Genomic DNA, 14,825 nt, shown 5'->3' with positions numbered 1-14,825 from the left:
GATATGATCACCATTACTTCCACGTTTTTTCAGTCAATCTGCAATCCGATATTGATAAGGCATTTCCTACAACATAGGTGGCTAGCATCTACTACAAGAAGCCTAGCCATTGGTTCGAGTATTTACACATTGGGCAACTTCCACCACATTCCTTACTATATCTCTATCAGTCATGCTCGGGCAACTTGACTTTTCGAGATTTCACCGTGGAAGCATCGAGGAGCGAGATCAATTCTGTCGTGAGTTGATCTCCCAGTTGAGCAAGTCGGGCTGGGTACGGCTAGTCAATCATGGTGTCCCTTCAGATAGCATTGACCGGGCATTTGAAATGGTGCGAACATTCTCTCAACATCTGTCCGAAGCTCCTCACACTCATCGTCTCCCCAGAGTCACAAATTCTTCGATCTCCCAATGGAGCAGAAGCTGAAGTCGCCTCACCCGCCCACGGCTCATCCCCATCGAGGCTTCAGTCCTGTTGGTCTGGAGAACATATCAACTGTGTCTAATTATCGCTCCTCAGCTACGCAGCCCCTACTCAGAGATATGAAGGTACGTACTTTTGACCAGCTCATCTTATTTAAGTTTTACATATCTAACCAATTCACTAGGAGTCTTATGACATTGGATCGGAACAAGATCCACTATACTCCAATATTTGGCCCCCGGCAGGCGTCCACGATAACTTTCAAACGACAATGAGCTCATTTTTTACTGTCTGTTACGACGCCCAATTGGTCATTCTGGACGCTATTTCGATTGGCTTGGGGTTGCCCGTGCACTCTCTACGTGAATTACATACAGCACAGACTAACGAGCTGCGGCTCACTCACTACCCAGAAGTGGATCGTGCTGATTTTGCTAATGCCACCCGCATTGCGGCGCACACGGATTTTGGCACTATTACTCTATTGTTTCAAGACAATGTTGGAGGCCTGGGTAAGCAATACCACTTTCCAAGTTCGGAAGGTGTCATCTCTCTATACTAGTATTGATCTAACGGAATCCTAGAGATGGAACAGCCCCCCTGGGAGCGGAGTATTTGTTCCGGCTGACAGTGCTGGCCCCTATGAGTGTATTGTCAATGTAGGTGATTGTCTCCAAATGTGGACAGGGTTGCATAGTGCCCGACACCGGGTGCATCTGGCAAAAAGTGAAAACGAGTGTAATATGGTCCCAGAACGCTTTTCGATTGCGTATTTCGCGAAGCCCGATCGTGCAGCGCTTCTCCATCCACTGCTGGATTCGTTAGTTGACGAAACCAAGCCAGTGCAAAAGTTCTTGACAGCCAATGAGTTCCAGCACATGCGAATTGAGAGCACGTACAACAGCACCTGATAGTTCAGCTGCCTGCGCACGTTCTCCTCGGCCTATGAAGAATACTTGGCATTCAATACATGTGGTGTTATGTAACTATCGCCTGTGTATTTGCAGTTTGATATGTTACTCCCGATCTCAACATACTCCACATAATGCAAGTGAGACCAATCTAAATCGAATGAGGCGATAGTTGTGTTGTAACAGTGTACTTTTATCACAGAGAGTGAGCTGAAGGAGCTGCCTAGATGGTTTCCTGCAGGATTCTTGGGGGCTTACCCGACGGGGCTCCGGCCCGCGCTTACTTGGCTGCTCCACCTTCCCCCTCTCTCTTTTATCTCCACTACAAACGGGGGTTAATATGCAGAGAATGCAGGGAATACGAGCAGTTGAGGGAATTCACGTTACGAGTTCGCAGAGACAAAGATTGGAGACCTATTTCTAACCCTAATCTAGGTTTCAGCCAGACCTACTTCATCAATATCCACCCGAAAGATCACAGCAGTTGATCCTTGGTTCCACTCATCTACGACATGGCCTGGCTAGCAATTTACTCCAGGATTCTACTATTTTGCTTGGCTGGGGCCATTTGCTCTAGTGCGACGAGTCTACTTCCATCCACTGTCGGGATTTCCAGGGCCGAACCTGGTTGCTGCTTCTAGCTTCCAGCTTTATTACATCGTGTGGACTGGGCGGGAAAAGACCTGGTACCAAGGTTCACAGTGAGAATATGGTCTGTTGTACCGTCACGTCTGATCTCCCTTTCTATGGTCTAACCTATAAACAGGTCGGGTCGTTCGCTGCGGTCCCAACCACCTGACATTCAATGATCTGGATCTGATCCCCGTAGTTTATCCAAGACAGACTACCCCCAAGACTTCACCTGTCCCGGTGCAGCCACCAACAAGGCCAACTATCTTGAGTATGCTGCGACTAAACGGCAGTTTAGCAGGCAGCGGGTCACAAATTACATGTTGATCCTCGGAGCCGGTAACTGATTGGAATAGCTTTTGGTATCGCGGGTGCAGTTGTATAAAGTTCTAGTAGATGAAACTCTTATTAAGTGTGGTTCCATTCTCAACATGAGGCCCACACTAGCCTCTCAGTAGATTGGGGTACTTGGGTTAAGTAAATGTCCGAATACGCTCTAAAAATGCCTCAACGGAAGTATTTAAATGAATGAAAAGGATCAGAACTGTTTGACCGTTGGAATGAGGACCAATCATCTTGGATTTGACAAAACACGTCTAGATCCTCTCAGCATTTAGTTGCATGCACATTCCCTGCTAGTTAACTATAACCCTTCACGTCTGGGCATGTAGACCTTGTGTTCGAGCCATAATTTAGCCAGCCCCAAAGATGTATGATGCCCTTGATAAACGTGGGTAGTTCTAGATCTTAACGCGGGATGATCTCTCAATGCATATCCTCCTGTACGTCTATCACCATAGAGTCCCTAGGTGAGAATATCCTACATCCTCATTAATCACATCATCGGCATTAATTGCCTGAGAGCTATCGGCGGTAGTCCATGTATAAACTACACTAGACACGACTAGGCACCGGTTCCTTGTAATTGATAGGAAGAAAACACTGCCCCAAAAGTTACCCAAGGTGGTCTTTCGTTTACATACTCCGTACAGCAGAGAACCTTTTTTCTCGTACATACCTTTCACCTATTTTGCATATTTCGTAGCTCATTTGAACCGGTCTGTGTTTCTGTCTGGGCCTCGTCATGCAGCTCCAACTTCCGTATCGTGATTTGTACTCGAGACCATCTATACGGGTTGCCCTATGTCAGGATCCTCCAGAGCACCCAGATGTCCATTCATTTGAATGCCCTTGTTATCCAGACTGTTCAATATGCGGTCCTGGTAATCCTGCAGTGACTAGGCCCGAGAATATTAAGAACGTCCCTCCCGTTCGCACGAGCTACCGATAGGAAGAAAGCTCAGATCCTCCCTTGGATAAAAATACTAAAGTATGCATTATCGGGGCCGGGGTTGCTGGTCTATATCTCGCGCTGATTTTGCAAAATTTGGAGATCCCAAACCTTTCCTGGGATATCCTTGAGGCCAATCGGGATCGCATTGGTGGCCGCATTTATACCCATCGCTTCTCTGAGGCGCACAACGACTACTATGACGTGGGCGCAATGCGCTTTCCGGATATTCCTGTTATGTCTCGAGTCTTCGATCTTTTTCGCCGAATGCAAGTACCATTGAAGGAATTTGAGATGCGAGAGAGAAACACGAACACGGGGGGGCAGTAATATCTCCAAGACCAAAGATAGCTCATCAGCCAATCTTGTCAGTCAATGCTTCGGCCCTTATAAAAAGGTCATGCAAAAGGACTTTGTGCAGGGCTTCCAACTCCTTATGCAAGCCGATGCAATGAGCACCCGCGAATACCTTCGAGGCAGCCACAAGTCAGACTTCATGACAATCCAGTCTGCCGAGAGCGATACAACCGGCACAGGCACGTTTGATCAAGCCTTTTCAGAAAGCGTCATGGACTCTTTCGACCTTGATCAATCCATGACAGGGTCCGAGGACAGTGGGGCAGTGAAATGGTATTCTGTGGATGGCGGCTCTTCCGTGGTGATCGAGCGAATGTGCCATCAAATAAACAAAAGCAGCACAATCGAGCTCGGGAAACAAGTTCGCCGAATTGCCATCAATCGTAGCGCCAATCTGTCCGTGTCATGTGCGGGCGAGAAAGATGATCGCGATGGGTACGCGGCGGTGTTCAGCACTACACCATTGGCATGTCTGCAGCGCATCGACACTAGCTCACTCCATCTTGATCCTATTCAAGAGGAAGCAATCCGGTGTTTACGGTATGAAGACTCTACCAAGGTAGGTATCAAGTTTGCGTATCCATGGTGGATCGTAGACTGCGGGATTCGAGGGGGTGGTAGTGTCTCGTCGACCCTGCCGTCACGGACCTGCGTCTACCCGTCGAATATCGCCGAAGAGAACTGGGACCAATCAGCCGTGTTGTTGGCCTCGTACACCTGGGGCCAAGACGCCACTCGCATGGGGGCTCTAATCGGTTCGTCTTCCGCCAGCTCGGATAGGGGTGAGGATGAAGTGGATGACCTGCTGGATCTTGTCCTCCGCGACCTCGCTAGGCAACATCAGCAGCATGGAATCACGTACGAGAAGCTGCAAAGTCTGTACAGGGATCATCATGCCTTCTGCTGGGGTAATTCCCGATTTTCGTCAGGGGCCTTTGCGCTTTTTGGCCCGGGACAATTCACCAATCTCTACCCTTCTTTGTCTCTCCCAGCTGCCGATGGCAAGTTCCATATTGTAGGGGAGGCCTCCAGTGTCCATCATGGGTGGGTGGTCGGCTCGTTGAACAGTGCATATGCGGCGGTCTATCGATTCTTGCTTCGATATGGACAACAACGGGCCATCCAGAAGCTGGAGAAGAACTGGGGAACAGTGCATGAGTTGGATCTTGCAGGTGTTGCTCGTCTTGGTACACCTAATTGATGCGGATTAAACTCCCCTGTCAACTCGGATGAACGACACTACAGTGACTCCGCAAAAGTGTTAACACCCAACACCCCTAAGATGGTGTGAGGTGACCATAGGTTGTGGCCGGTGGTTTAGCCGGACGCTTTTCAGTAAGGGTTGATTTCATTGGATCATCATCTTGCTGTAGGAGCGGGTGTCTGCAGTAGCTGTCATCGGGCGACAATATAACAGCGCTGCGGACGCTAGACCATGATTCCCCCTTCCCCACGTTCTCTTTCCACTTCTGATAGTACTGCAAGACCACCCGACCTCTATATCTTCAATCTAAATTTGAATTTGTCCTCCGCCACAATTATTTCCCTCTGGCTCTCTAGCTCAGCAACGTCCCATCCCGAGACTAGAAAGCGGCCCGATAGCCACGCACGCTTTGTCTTTGTAAGCCATACACAGAACCCACCAGGCAAACTGATGTCGTCGAGCAAAACTTTTTGGAGAGGTGAAATAATTAGATCATAGGCACAAAAGTAGGTCATCTCGAAACTTACCATCATCCCACGGTACAGTCTCGTCATTTGTCTTGATAGCTCCCGGGTGAACAGCAATGCAAACCACATCTGATTTGAATTCTGCATCAACATACTCAGCTAGGCGGTTCAATGCAAGTTTGCTCATATTATAAGACGGTGAACCCAAGGTCGAATAGGGATAGTTTGCCGCTAATGAAGACAATATAATCATTGTTTGAGGCCCATTGGTAGATTGTTGAATTAGAGGAAGGAACTTTTTGATAGCGGAATAGGTACCATGGTAATTAGTAGCCCAAGCTTTCATTCTCTCTTCCTCGAGTTCATCACAAATTCCGGAGGGGGAGATGGGATTCCCGTCCGTATCCTTTTCGTATCGTAGTGGTTCGCATTGGTTGAAGACAGCAACATCTAGTCGACCAAATGACGATCTGCAGCGAGAGGCCAATCGAATCACATCTTCCTCTTTAGACACATCACAAGCTTCATATTCCACTCGGCAACTTGGATTGATGGCTTTGACCTGTTCTGCAACGCTCTTCGCGCTCGCTTCAGAGCGTGAACTCAGTAAAATCCCAGATGCTCCAGCCTGTGCATAAGAGAGCGCAATTGAAACCCCAATTCCTCTTTGGCCTGTCCCTGTGATAGCCACGACAAAAGGCATCGGCAGCTTCACATTTACTGGATCAAGTTGACCACCCTTTGCAGAACGAAAGTACCGCTTTGTGACGTATGCAGCTGATCCCAGAATTTCATCGCGAAAAAGGGGCGGGAGATCAGAAACATTGATCCATTCTGCCCTTCGGAGGTCCATTTTAAACTGATAAAAGGCAAATCAAGTTTGAGAAAGATAGCTCTAGCTCTGGGTGTGCTCCAAGATTGAAATGTGTGAATTCAGTACAAGATTCAGTATAGTGAATTTCTGGGTCTTTGTCGTGTCTTATGTACTTTACGAAGATGTGAGTTCTGGTCTTTGTTGTTCTGATGACGACGTACTTGTCGGGTATACCTACATAGGTAGTTATGCAACTACAAAACAGTCCACCTTCTACCTAGTAGGCACATGTACATATTGTAGAGGGGAAGCCTGTCCTCGCATGTACGATTACGTACGTGTATGGCGTCATGTTCCGTCCCGTATGAAGATGCCCTTGTTCCCTAAAAGTAATGGTTAACTATTTATAGTCTAAGACGCCTCTCTCAACGGACCTCTAGTTACAAGTGATTCCCTTGCCCTTCCATAGCGTATTGTGAGTGTTGGTGTTGTTGGTACTGCATCGAACTGCGTATTCTGACTACACTGCCTTGAGCGTTCCCCCTCCTCAATATGAATGTAGGTGTGAAATACTGCAGATAAACCCCTCTTCACAAATGGGTCCGAGCGCGATGCCACCTATAGCTCCGTATGGGAGGTGTGACTTGAAATGGCAAACCTACCTTAAGAAGTACGTCTGTATATAGTCATAAAGTTGTAATCACTTCAACGTTGTAGCTTCCACTGAAGTGCACCTTGGATATCTATAAATGGGCAAGTTGTAGTGGAATGACACTAAAATTCCAGGTGATCTGTTCGTCCGTACCTCATGCAGATATGTGATTCAGGCCGGGTTGGTAATAGCCGTGCCAAGTCCCCTGGTGTTGGTGTGTCCCACTATGTTGTAGTTACCAGATTCTCATAGGATGCAAGATCTGTAAATTATGTATCTTTTGTATGACTTACCTATACAAAAGGTACTTAGGTATAACATACATTTTTCTCGACCCTCAAACCAGTTAGGGAAGATATAAGAACATTCATATAGTATAAAGGAAGTCTGTATTATTTAACCAAACTTTGGTAAGGAATATTAAGTATACTAAAATAAAGAAAGTACCTATGTTGTAGAAATTGCTGGGACTGATTCGCCAAATGCGCACTTGTACTTCTGGGTTGGGTGTCCAAGGAAGACGAGTTGCCAGACTATGTATCCACAAGTCTACTTCAGTTTGCCTTGTTTGCAGCGAAATTTCTGGGAGGAGGGATATTTATAGAACAGATTGAATACGATGTCTATTGCGAGATAGCGCTTCCTAGTAGTCATTAGCCGAAGCCAAAATGGTTTCAGACCCTCAGTTTCTATCCGCCGATCGGTGTCCTTGCTTCTTATTCTGAGAGCGGATACTTCTGTATCTCATATCTCGACTTCAAATATGACCGCAATGCCAACCCCACTACCCACGACAATAGCTATGAGCGGCTGTAAGCCGATATATTTTGCGGCACTGAAAGGAACCATCCGTAGATCATCACTCGTTGATTGAATCATCGGAGTGAAATACCATGTCGAGGTGACCCCAAGCCATAGCATAACCCATACCATCCCAGCAGCACGCTTCAAAAGCGGCACAATGTCTGAAGGTTGTTGTGCCTCCTCTTGCCTGCTGTCAGGTGTTTGCCCCCGTTTCCAAATACTTTGCACTCCATCCTCGATCATTATTCCCAAGACAAATGCTAAATAAAACGGCATCGAGCCGGACCTTTCCATCGGAATGCCCTGCAGTATGTCGACGAGGACATGAAATACCGCGGAGATGAGAAAGACAATAAAAAGATTGGTGTATCGTTCGAGTATTGAAGATCTGGCAAGATTCAAAACATCTCGTGCAATAAAGTTGCTGATAGAAGTAAAGGGCTGGCGCATGAATTGATGCCAGAATTTCCTTCAAAATGCGTCAACATAATTATATACCTTGGTAAACAAATATGGCCTACCCCCAAAAGTTGCGTAATGTAAATGCGTCTGCCAAACTCCCGAAAGCTGGTGGCCAGTCTGCAGGAGAATCTAGCCCGATCCCGACGAAGAATATTGACAGTACTCGATACGCAAGATCGCCAATTAGACGGTTTACTACAACCCAAATAGACAGATACGTGGCTATTCGCTCTGCCCAATGTCCTAAAGGCACAATCCATTCGACTTGCAACTTTGTGGGCTCATGCAGGCCACGTTCCTTAGCCTGCTGAAGCGAGACCGTTTGCACGATATCCAGCACCAAGTACTGCCATGCGACGATTGCTAACTGTCGTAGCAAAAATCGACCCCGTGTTGGGACCTGCATACCCCGCCACAGGTAATACTTTGGATGAGAAGGCACATTTTTCACCTGCCTTTGTGTATTGACAGCGCGGGTTTGAGCAAGCAAGCGAAATGCTGCGATCAACCTAGATCCGAAGTTTTGAACGCTCTTTATACTCCGCTCTGAGTTGGCCAGAGGATTGAGCAACAATAGATTCGTTGCCTGCAAAGTCGCAATGACAAGTTGTGATATGGCCTGGCACCATGCGGGACTGCCAGACGAGCCAGAGCGACGGATGAACCTGCTCGCGATCCATATCATCCCTGGAATGCACAGGTAGCGCAGGGGAGAGCTTTTCCGTGTGGTGATGATGAGAGCGGCAGGGACCACATTCTGGACCAGGTAGAAGCAGAAGAATTCTAATATATTTGCACCTGTCGAGTGATACAACCCATACATCACCGCGGCTAGTGTGATAGGTGAGAGTCAACGAGGTCTAGATTTACGCTCATCACATTTTGAGTCTACCCGGACCCACACCCAACATGATGTCAATTTATTGGCCAGTTTGTTGGATCCGAATGGGTTCCTCTAATGTTCCAATGTTTGGAATCGTAATTTCCCAATATTTGAATAAGCTCAGCTCAACCTTGGAACTGGAGTCCAAGACCATAGACCACTAGTGATTAAAACCATGGGAAAAAAAAAGGTTGCACAAGCGGCTTAAAATTACGCGCCGGGCCGTTTGCCCACATCTTTCAGTTGTCCAAGAATGTCAACGTTATGTAAATTTACTTCTCCTTGGATTTCCTTATGAAAATTCATTCCCTAATTGTGAACTAGTCTTGAACTGACATTGAGTGTAGGTAACTTCGTGTCCTAGCCTTGATCGACTCCGTAGTGAGAAACGGTGGAATTGGGGAGATACACTGCTGGTAATATGCAGCGGGGAAGCAATGGACACGTACATGCGGGGACTATCGTAAACTGAAAACCAATTGGAGAAGGTTAGAAATTCAGCACGGTCATATTCATACAACCTTGAGTTTATTTCACCCAACTCGGGGTGGGATCTACAGGTTACCGAGTTGGGCTGGCAGATGCCATATTGTTTGTGTTATAACCTTCTTTATCTCCTTCGCCATTCTCGTTTCTTAGTACTCACCCACCTTGATGTTATTCACCTTTATCTCCAGTCTTTTGCTGGGAGCCCTCGTCCTCTATGTCGCCAAAGTCCTGTTGAGCCGCCAGAGGCTTGCTGGCCCTCTGCCACCAGGCCCAAGGCCGACGCCAGTGCTTGGCAACGTATCTGATCTACCGCCGCCGGGGACACAAGATTGGATACATTGGCTTCAATACAAAGATTCTTACGGTATGCTTTTACAGCGATTATTATTTTCCACAACACACACTGACGCAAGGGATTCCCAGGGCCGGTCAGCTCTATCACGGTGCTGGGACAAACAATTGTAATATTGAATGACGCAAAACCGGCTATGGAACTTCTAGCAAAGCGCTCTTCAAAATACTCCTCAAGGCCAAATCTAGTCTTGGCGTCCGAAATGTAAGAACAGGTGACCTGGTTGTTCAAATCTGGACATAGAGCTGACGCATTTATGAAGAACAAAAGCACTTGGAGGCTTTGAGCAACACCATCAAAAGAAATGGGCAGTTCTCATCGGAGAAAGAAAGCTGAGAGGTCATGTTTCGAGAAGGGGATAGGCTATCAACCGAGCAGCGTGGCAACGTCTATCGATTTTAACAATGGCGCAAACCGGTCGATTGCATCATTTCCAGTTGCACTTGGCCCAAGAACCCATTCTGTACTTGCGTACAAATCGGTTTGAACGGTGTCCGAAACCGTAGCTTGAGGGTCCTGAGAATTGACAACGTCCTGGACGGTTCTGTTGTTGTCTGCATATGTGGCGAGCTTGGGCCTTTTCTCGTCATGATGGTCAGTCTCATTGTCGGTATCTTCGTCAGTCCTCTTTCTCTTGTCACCTGCTGGAGGAATGTGGTAGAGTTGAACGAGGTGTGGATGGATGAGGTTTTTATCGTCGAAATACAAATCACGTAGCATGGTCAATTCGTCGATAGTGGCTTGGTCAAGTGCATGACAGCGGGCACTTCCTAATATAGCGATCCCTCGTCGAATTGCAGCTAATGGGTGTCCGTGCCATGGCTTGGGGGCAGTAAGAACCCTAAGAAAATCGATGGGTAAACGGCCGTCACAGAGAAAATTTTTGAGGTAGTAGCCACGGTACAGTCCACCGATTGCGTCGTCTGGCACTAGTCCTTTTGAAGTATGATGGTCACGGTAGTCCTTTGCTGTTGGCACGATTCGGGTTGACGGTGGATCAGCTTGGGCACGGCGACGCTGATCTTCAAGTTCATATCGTATGAAAAAGTTCAAATCCGTTGGAAGGAACACCCAGCGGGGATCATCGGCACGGTCAAAGGCAGCGTGGCAGGTGGGACAAAGCTGAATGCAGTTGGTCACTGCCTTCAATGAGAACGGCACCAGGCCAGCTTCGATCCAACAAGAGACCTTAAGGCTGATTAGCTAATGTAGGACATGTATATGGGTATGGATAAATACTTGGCCATCTATCTGCGCAATAACATAGGCGAATTCAGTTTCGGTAGTCGAACAACTCCAACACTGAGCGCCAGACAAGCGGGAAACCTCAAGCTTGACAGTATCACTGAACGCGTTCGAAATGTCCGTTCGAGGTTGTAAATTTTGAGTGCTACAATAGAAGCGAGAAACGGAAGAAGTACTGGAAAGTGAAGCAGACGCAGGCATTGAGGCTTTGTTCGATTTACCTGCCATCATTAGCTGGCGCTGGATGGGTTTTGGGCCAAGTCATCTCACCTCTGTAATAGGTGGCTTCGAACTCATATAGGGAAGCTATCGAGCTCGAATGCGACTACCTCGTAATCATAGTCGGAAAGAGGAAGGAGTATTATGGCAAGTGTCGATCGTGTCAGACTGCCTAGATGGGACACGGCCCCTAAACAGGAACCTTGGCTTTTGTATGGTTGGGTGGTAAGAGTAAGATTGACGTATCTCAAAGTAAAGTGAAAAAATTTGCACCGCGATCAACATTGTCCTATCGCTTTATCTTCGCTCTCATACTGAATCAACAAGCTCGCCGCTGGGGTCAAGATCCTCATGTTAGGAACTGAGATGCTGATCCTCCTCGGCGCCGTGACCTCATAGAAGTGCATATAGAACAATGGGAATCTGATGACATGAATGTCGTGCCTTGGAATCATTCCAGATTCGAAATTGGACTTTTTCTGAATCTATCGTGTTATCGTAGTGTCACCGGATGAATAACGTGGGGAAACGCCACTGGGGGAAAACCCGCCTCGTCTCAAGGGCGCCTGAATTTTCCTGATCCGGTAATGATGTTTCACTTCGTCAATATTATCCACTGCACAAACATTGACTGCTATCATCAGTTTACCCAAGATGGTAGCTTCTCGAAAGATGTGCTTGAAATTAGATACTGTTAGAACCACCTGTATGAATGCTTGCAAATTGCTTGAAACCCCACTATTTATTTCCCACTTCAAAGAGTGTAAATGGACCTTTCCAAAAAAAAAAGGCACCTTGATAGTGACTACTTCTCGACTTATATCCTCGGCACAACTTGAAACCCTGACCTTGAGGTTCTCGACATACCCCACATCAGAATGGTTGCACGGCATTTACTTTCGGTGCAAGAGATGATCAAACATAGCGGAGCAGATAATTGCTGGATAATAGGATCATGTCCATCGTCACTAGTAGACTCATATATAGTAGATTTAAGGGACACTAAACCATTCTAGTTCCAAAAGTTCCATGACATTCTAATTCTTCAATAGATACATAACCAATTTCTCTAGTCCATCAGAATTTGATCTATATCCTACGGTGCGACCTCGGGGAGTATATAGATCAAGACATCCCACTATTAAAGTCTTGGAAGGTGAAAAATACCGTAAAACAAAGAAAAATTACCTGTGACAAGTGTAAACAAAACTGGCCAATGGGATGAAAGCCCAGTAAGGGACAACCTTGAATAGTGGACATGTGATCACTAGCTGTTCAAATATACAATACGTCTCTTCGGGTTTATTTCCTTTTTGTTCTTTTTCCTTTTCTTTTTCGAGTTTGAAACTATTTTGTTTCTGCCAGGCGTCTCAACATCAATTTAATGATGCAAAAAGGTAGACCTACTCTCGTGTCGGAATATCAATGTTTAGATGATCTCCAGATCCCTGAGGATCAGCCGCTTCTCGGCTCCCCCTTCACCCGCTCGGACACCCACTCTCGTGGACTTGCCATCATAGTTTGCACGGCCGCGGTATTGTTTATTCCCAGTGCAGTCAACGGCCTAGTCACCCTCAATATCACACAACTTTCATCCGAATTTGAATTAGAGCCTGGAGTTGAATTATGGTGAGAGACATCTGAATTGGATCTGAATTGAATCTGAATTTAATCTATAAAGTGTATAGTACACAAATAAAAGAGAAGTTAAAATTAGTAAATGCTTCAAGAAGGCAGTAATTAACTAGGCGGTGAGGTAATAACCAATGAGAGAGTTATGTGTCGGATGGCATTTTTAATCGCCCGTAGACCAGGAGCAACTAACCAGATAGGCTTCTCGTTTGACTCTTTCGTGACCCAGACGCCGTCGACTGGGCCTAGCGAAGGGTGGTATGTCCGAACCAAGTTCTCGTTCTGTGGCGTTATGGTTGGTTCTATAGTGGCACGTGCAGTAGCAACCTCTTTATTTCCCCATTCAGATGAAGTTGTTCCTAGAAAATAATTAGCAACTTCTTGCACTATAGAAAAACCGACCGAGATCATCCTCACTTGACACTGGGACCATGGACCGCAGCAATCCCACCCCTTCAGCCGGAGGTTCCTCATGAGGGTCGGTGGAGTCATCCGGAGCTGGAGGGTAGGGGAAGAGCCCTGAATCTCCAGCGTATATCCGTTGTCTCTTGGACCTTGGCGTCGCAACATGAGTGCTGGGCCTGATTACTGCTGGCATGATGAACAAAAAGTTGTTCACAGTCCAGGAAGCGTCTGAGACGAAGAACGACACTAAATGAAAGAGAGGTTAGAATGGGAATATTCAGCGTGTCCGGCCACTTGAATTTGATGACGGGGCCGGTTGGTACCAAGTACATGAAGGTAGGGAGAGTTGTTGGTCGGAATAAGGGCTGACGTCTGCTAGTCTGATAGATCGGTCCTCACAACCTTGAAATCTCCTGGGGATATATAAAGACCAACCTTGGAAGCCTGTGGGACTGACGTAAGATTTATGAGGAATCTCGATGAGCTGAAAAAGTGATGAGATCTGATGGACAAGGTGATAAACGCGATGAATCAGGAGAGGTCTGAATTTCTTAAAGAACTAGAAGGTGCCAATACACAAGTATTTTGGAAGGCGGGATTGTCCCTCTCCTTCCGGCGGACCATTTCTGCCGGCATCCCCCATCGAGTGGCAGGCCGTCCCCCCGACCTATCAGGACATCCCCGTGACGCATTAGAAACTCTTGTATAGCGTCTCACCATCATTCCCTATCATCCTCCTTAGCGCGACGTGTAACTTCCTCTCGAATCGCTTGGGGGTTGTATACCTCGGATTCACCCTGAACGTACTCGAGATAACGAAACAGATATCTTTCTATTATATTCCGAGCCATAACGGTGGCCTCCACTTTCTTAGTTATGTTAGGGATGCGTTCGGTTCGTGTATATCCGTAGGCTTCTCTAGTTTCTTCTCTATAGAGGAACTCTTCACGTAAGGCTTATCTTTCCTAGGGAGTATACCATGAGGCCCTGCTTCCCTAAGACAGATTTCTTGCAGATATTGACGAACATACCCCAAGAATCATCAATATATATCTGCGAGGACCGGTGCCTAACTAGCATCAGAGCTAGGGTTATAGTTAAAGAAATTGTCATATACAAATGGTTTGGGTATTTGGGCTTGAACTACTTTTACCTTTTGCCATTACTATTGTATACCAGGTGTTCCTTCGGCTGCCCTGCACAATCGACCAATTATTATTTCCCGTTTCTCGAAGTTCGAGCCTCTTGGGGGTGTGTCTGTAGTATGCTTTTTTTTATCAGGAAAATACCTATTATGCCAAGCATTAAAAGCCAGTGATTGTTCCGGGGTTGATGTGATGGGGAAGGGCTAACCGCATCAAGTAAAGGAATCCTCCCCACTCAGCATCATCTGCATATTCATATACCTATTACTCAACTACGCGATCTTATCACGCGAAGTAGGCCCATAGTCTATGAGATCAGAGCAATACTATCAAGACTTATCGGTAGCTTTCTCCCCATTGATAACAGTCTCCCCCGCTATCATTTCGGGTCTTATCTCAAGATTCAAGCTTCCCCTCATCACCCGTAAGCCCCCACCTG

The 14,825-nt window shown here is 46.7% G+C and overlaps 5 protein-coding genes across 5 annotated transcripts; 2 read left to right on the top strand and 3 right to left on the bottom strand.

Moving 5' to 3' along the window:
• Positions 1-106: 106 nt before the first annotated feature.
• Positions 107-1,335, top strand: N7516_010122 (Oxoglutarate/iron-dependent dioxygenase; the record flags this gene model as incomplete). Its single annotated transcript, XM_057222841.1, has 4 exons — positions 107-331; positions 388-549; positions 609-968; positions 1,009-1,335. Coding segments are annotated over 4 exons (1,074 nt in total), but the record flags the coding sequence as incomplete, so codon positions are not given.
• Positions 1,336-3,656: 2,321 nt separating this feature from the next.
• N7516_010121 (flavin monoamine oxidase family protein) lies at positions 3,657-4,814 on the top strand (the record flags this gene model as incomplete). The annotated part of the gene is made up of 1 exon (XM_057222840.1): positions 3,657-4,814. One exon carries the CDS (start codon positions 3,657-3,659, stop codon positions 4,812-4,814), a length of 1,158 nt encoding a protein of 385 aa, XP_057070061.1.
• A 296-nt stretch (positions 4,815-5,110) lies between these two features.
• On the bottom strand, positions 5,111-6,137 carry N7516_010120 (SDR family NAD(P)-dependent oxidoreductase; the record flags this gene model as incomplete). The annotated part of the gene is made up of 2 exons (XM_057222839.1): positions 5,111-5,283; positions 5,345-6,137. The coding sequence occupies 2 exons, from the start codon at positions 6,135-6,137 to the stop codon at positions 5,111-5,113; spliced, it is 966 nt and encodes a 321-aa protein (XP_057070060.1).
• A 1,357-nt stretch (positions 6,138-7,494) lies between these two features.
• Positions 7,495-8,839, bottom strand: N7516_010119 (wax synthase family protein; the record flags this gene model as incomplete). The annotated part of the gene is made up of 2 exons (XM_057222838.1): positions 7,495-8,023; positions 8,076-8,839. 2 exons carry the CDS (start codon positions 8,837-8,839, stop codon positions 7,495-7,497), a joined length of 1,293 nt encoding a protein of 430 aa, XP_057070059.1.
• Positions 8,840-10,106: 1,267 nt separating this feature from the next.
• Positions 10,107-11,186, bottom strand: N7516_010118 (uncharacterized protein; the record flags this gene model as incomplete). Its single annotated transcript, XM_057222837.1, has 2 exons — positions 10,107-10,928; positions 10,980-11,186. 2 exons carry the CDS (start codon positions 11,184-11,186, stop codon positions 10,107-10,109), a joined length of 1,029 nt encoding a protein of 342 aa, XP_057070058.1.
• Positions 11,187-14,825: the final 3,639 nt, after the last annotated feature.

This window comes from Penicillium verrucosum (genome assembly GCF_028828655.1).
Source record: "Penicillium verrucosum strain IBT 35672 chromosome Unknown utg000004l_segment0_segment0, whole genome shotgun sequence".
NCBI lineage: Eukaryota > Fungi > Ascomycota > Eurotiomycetes > Eurotiales > Aspergillaceae > Penicillium > Penicillium verrucosum.
This window is presented reverse-complemented; position numbering and strand designations above follow the sequence as displayed.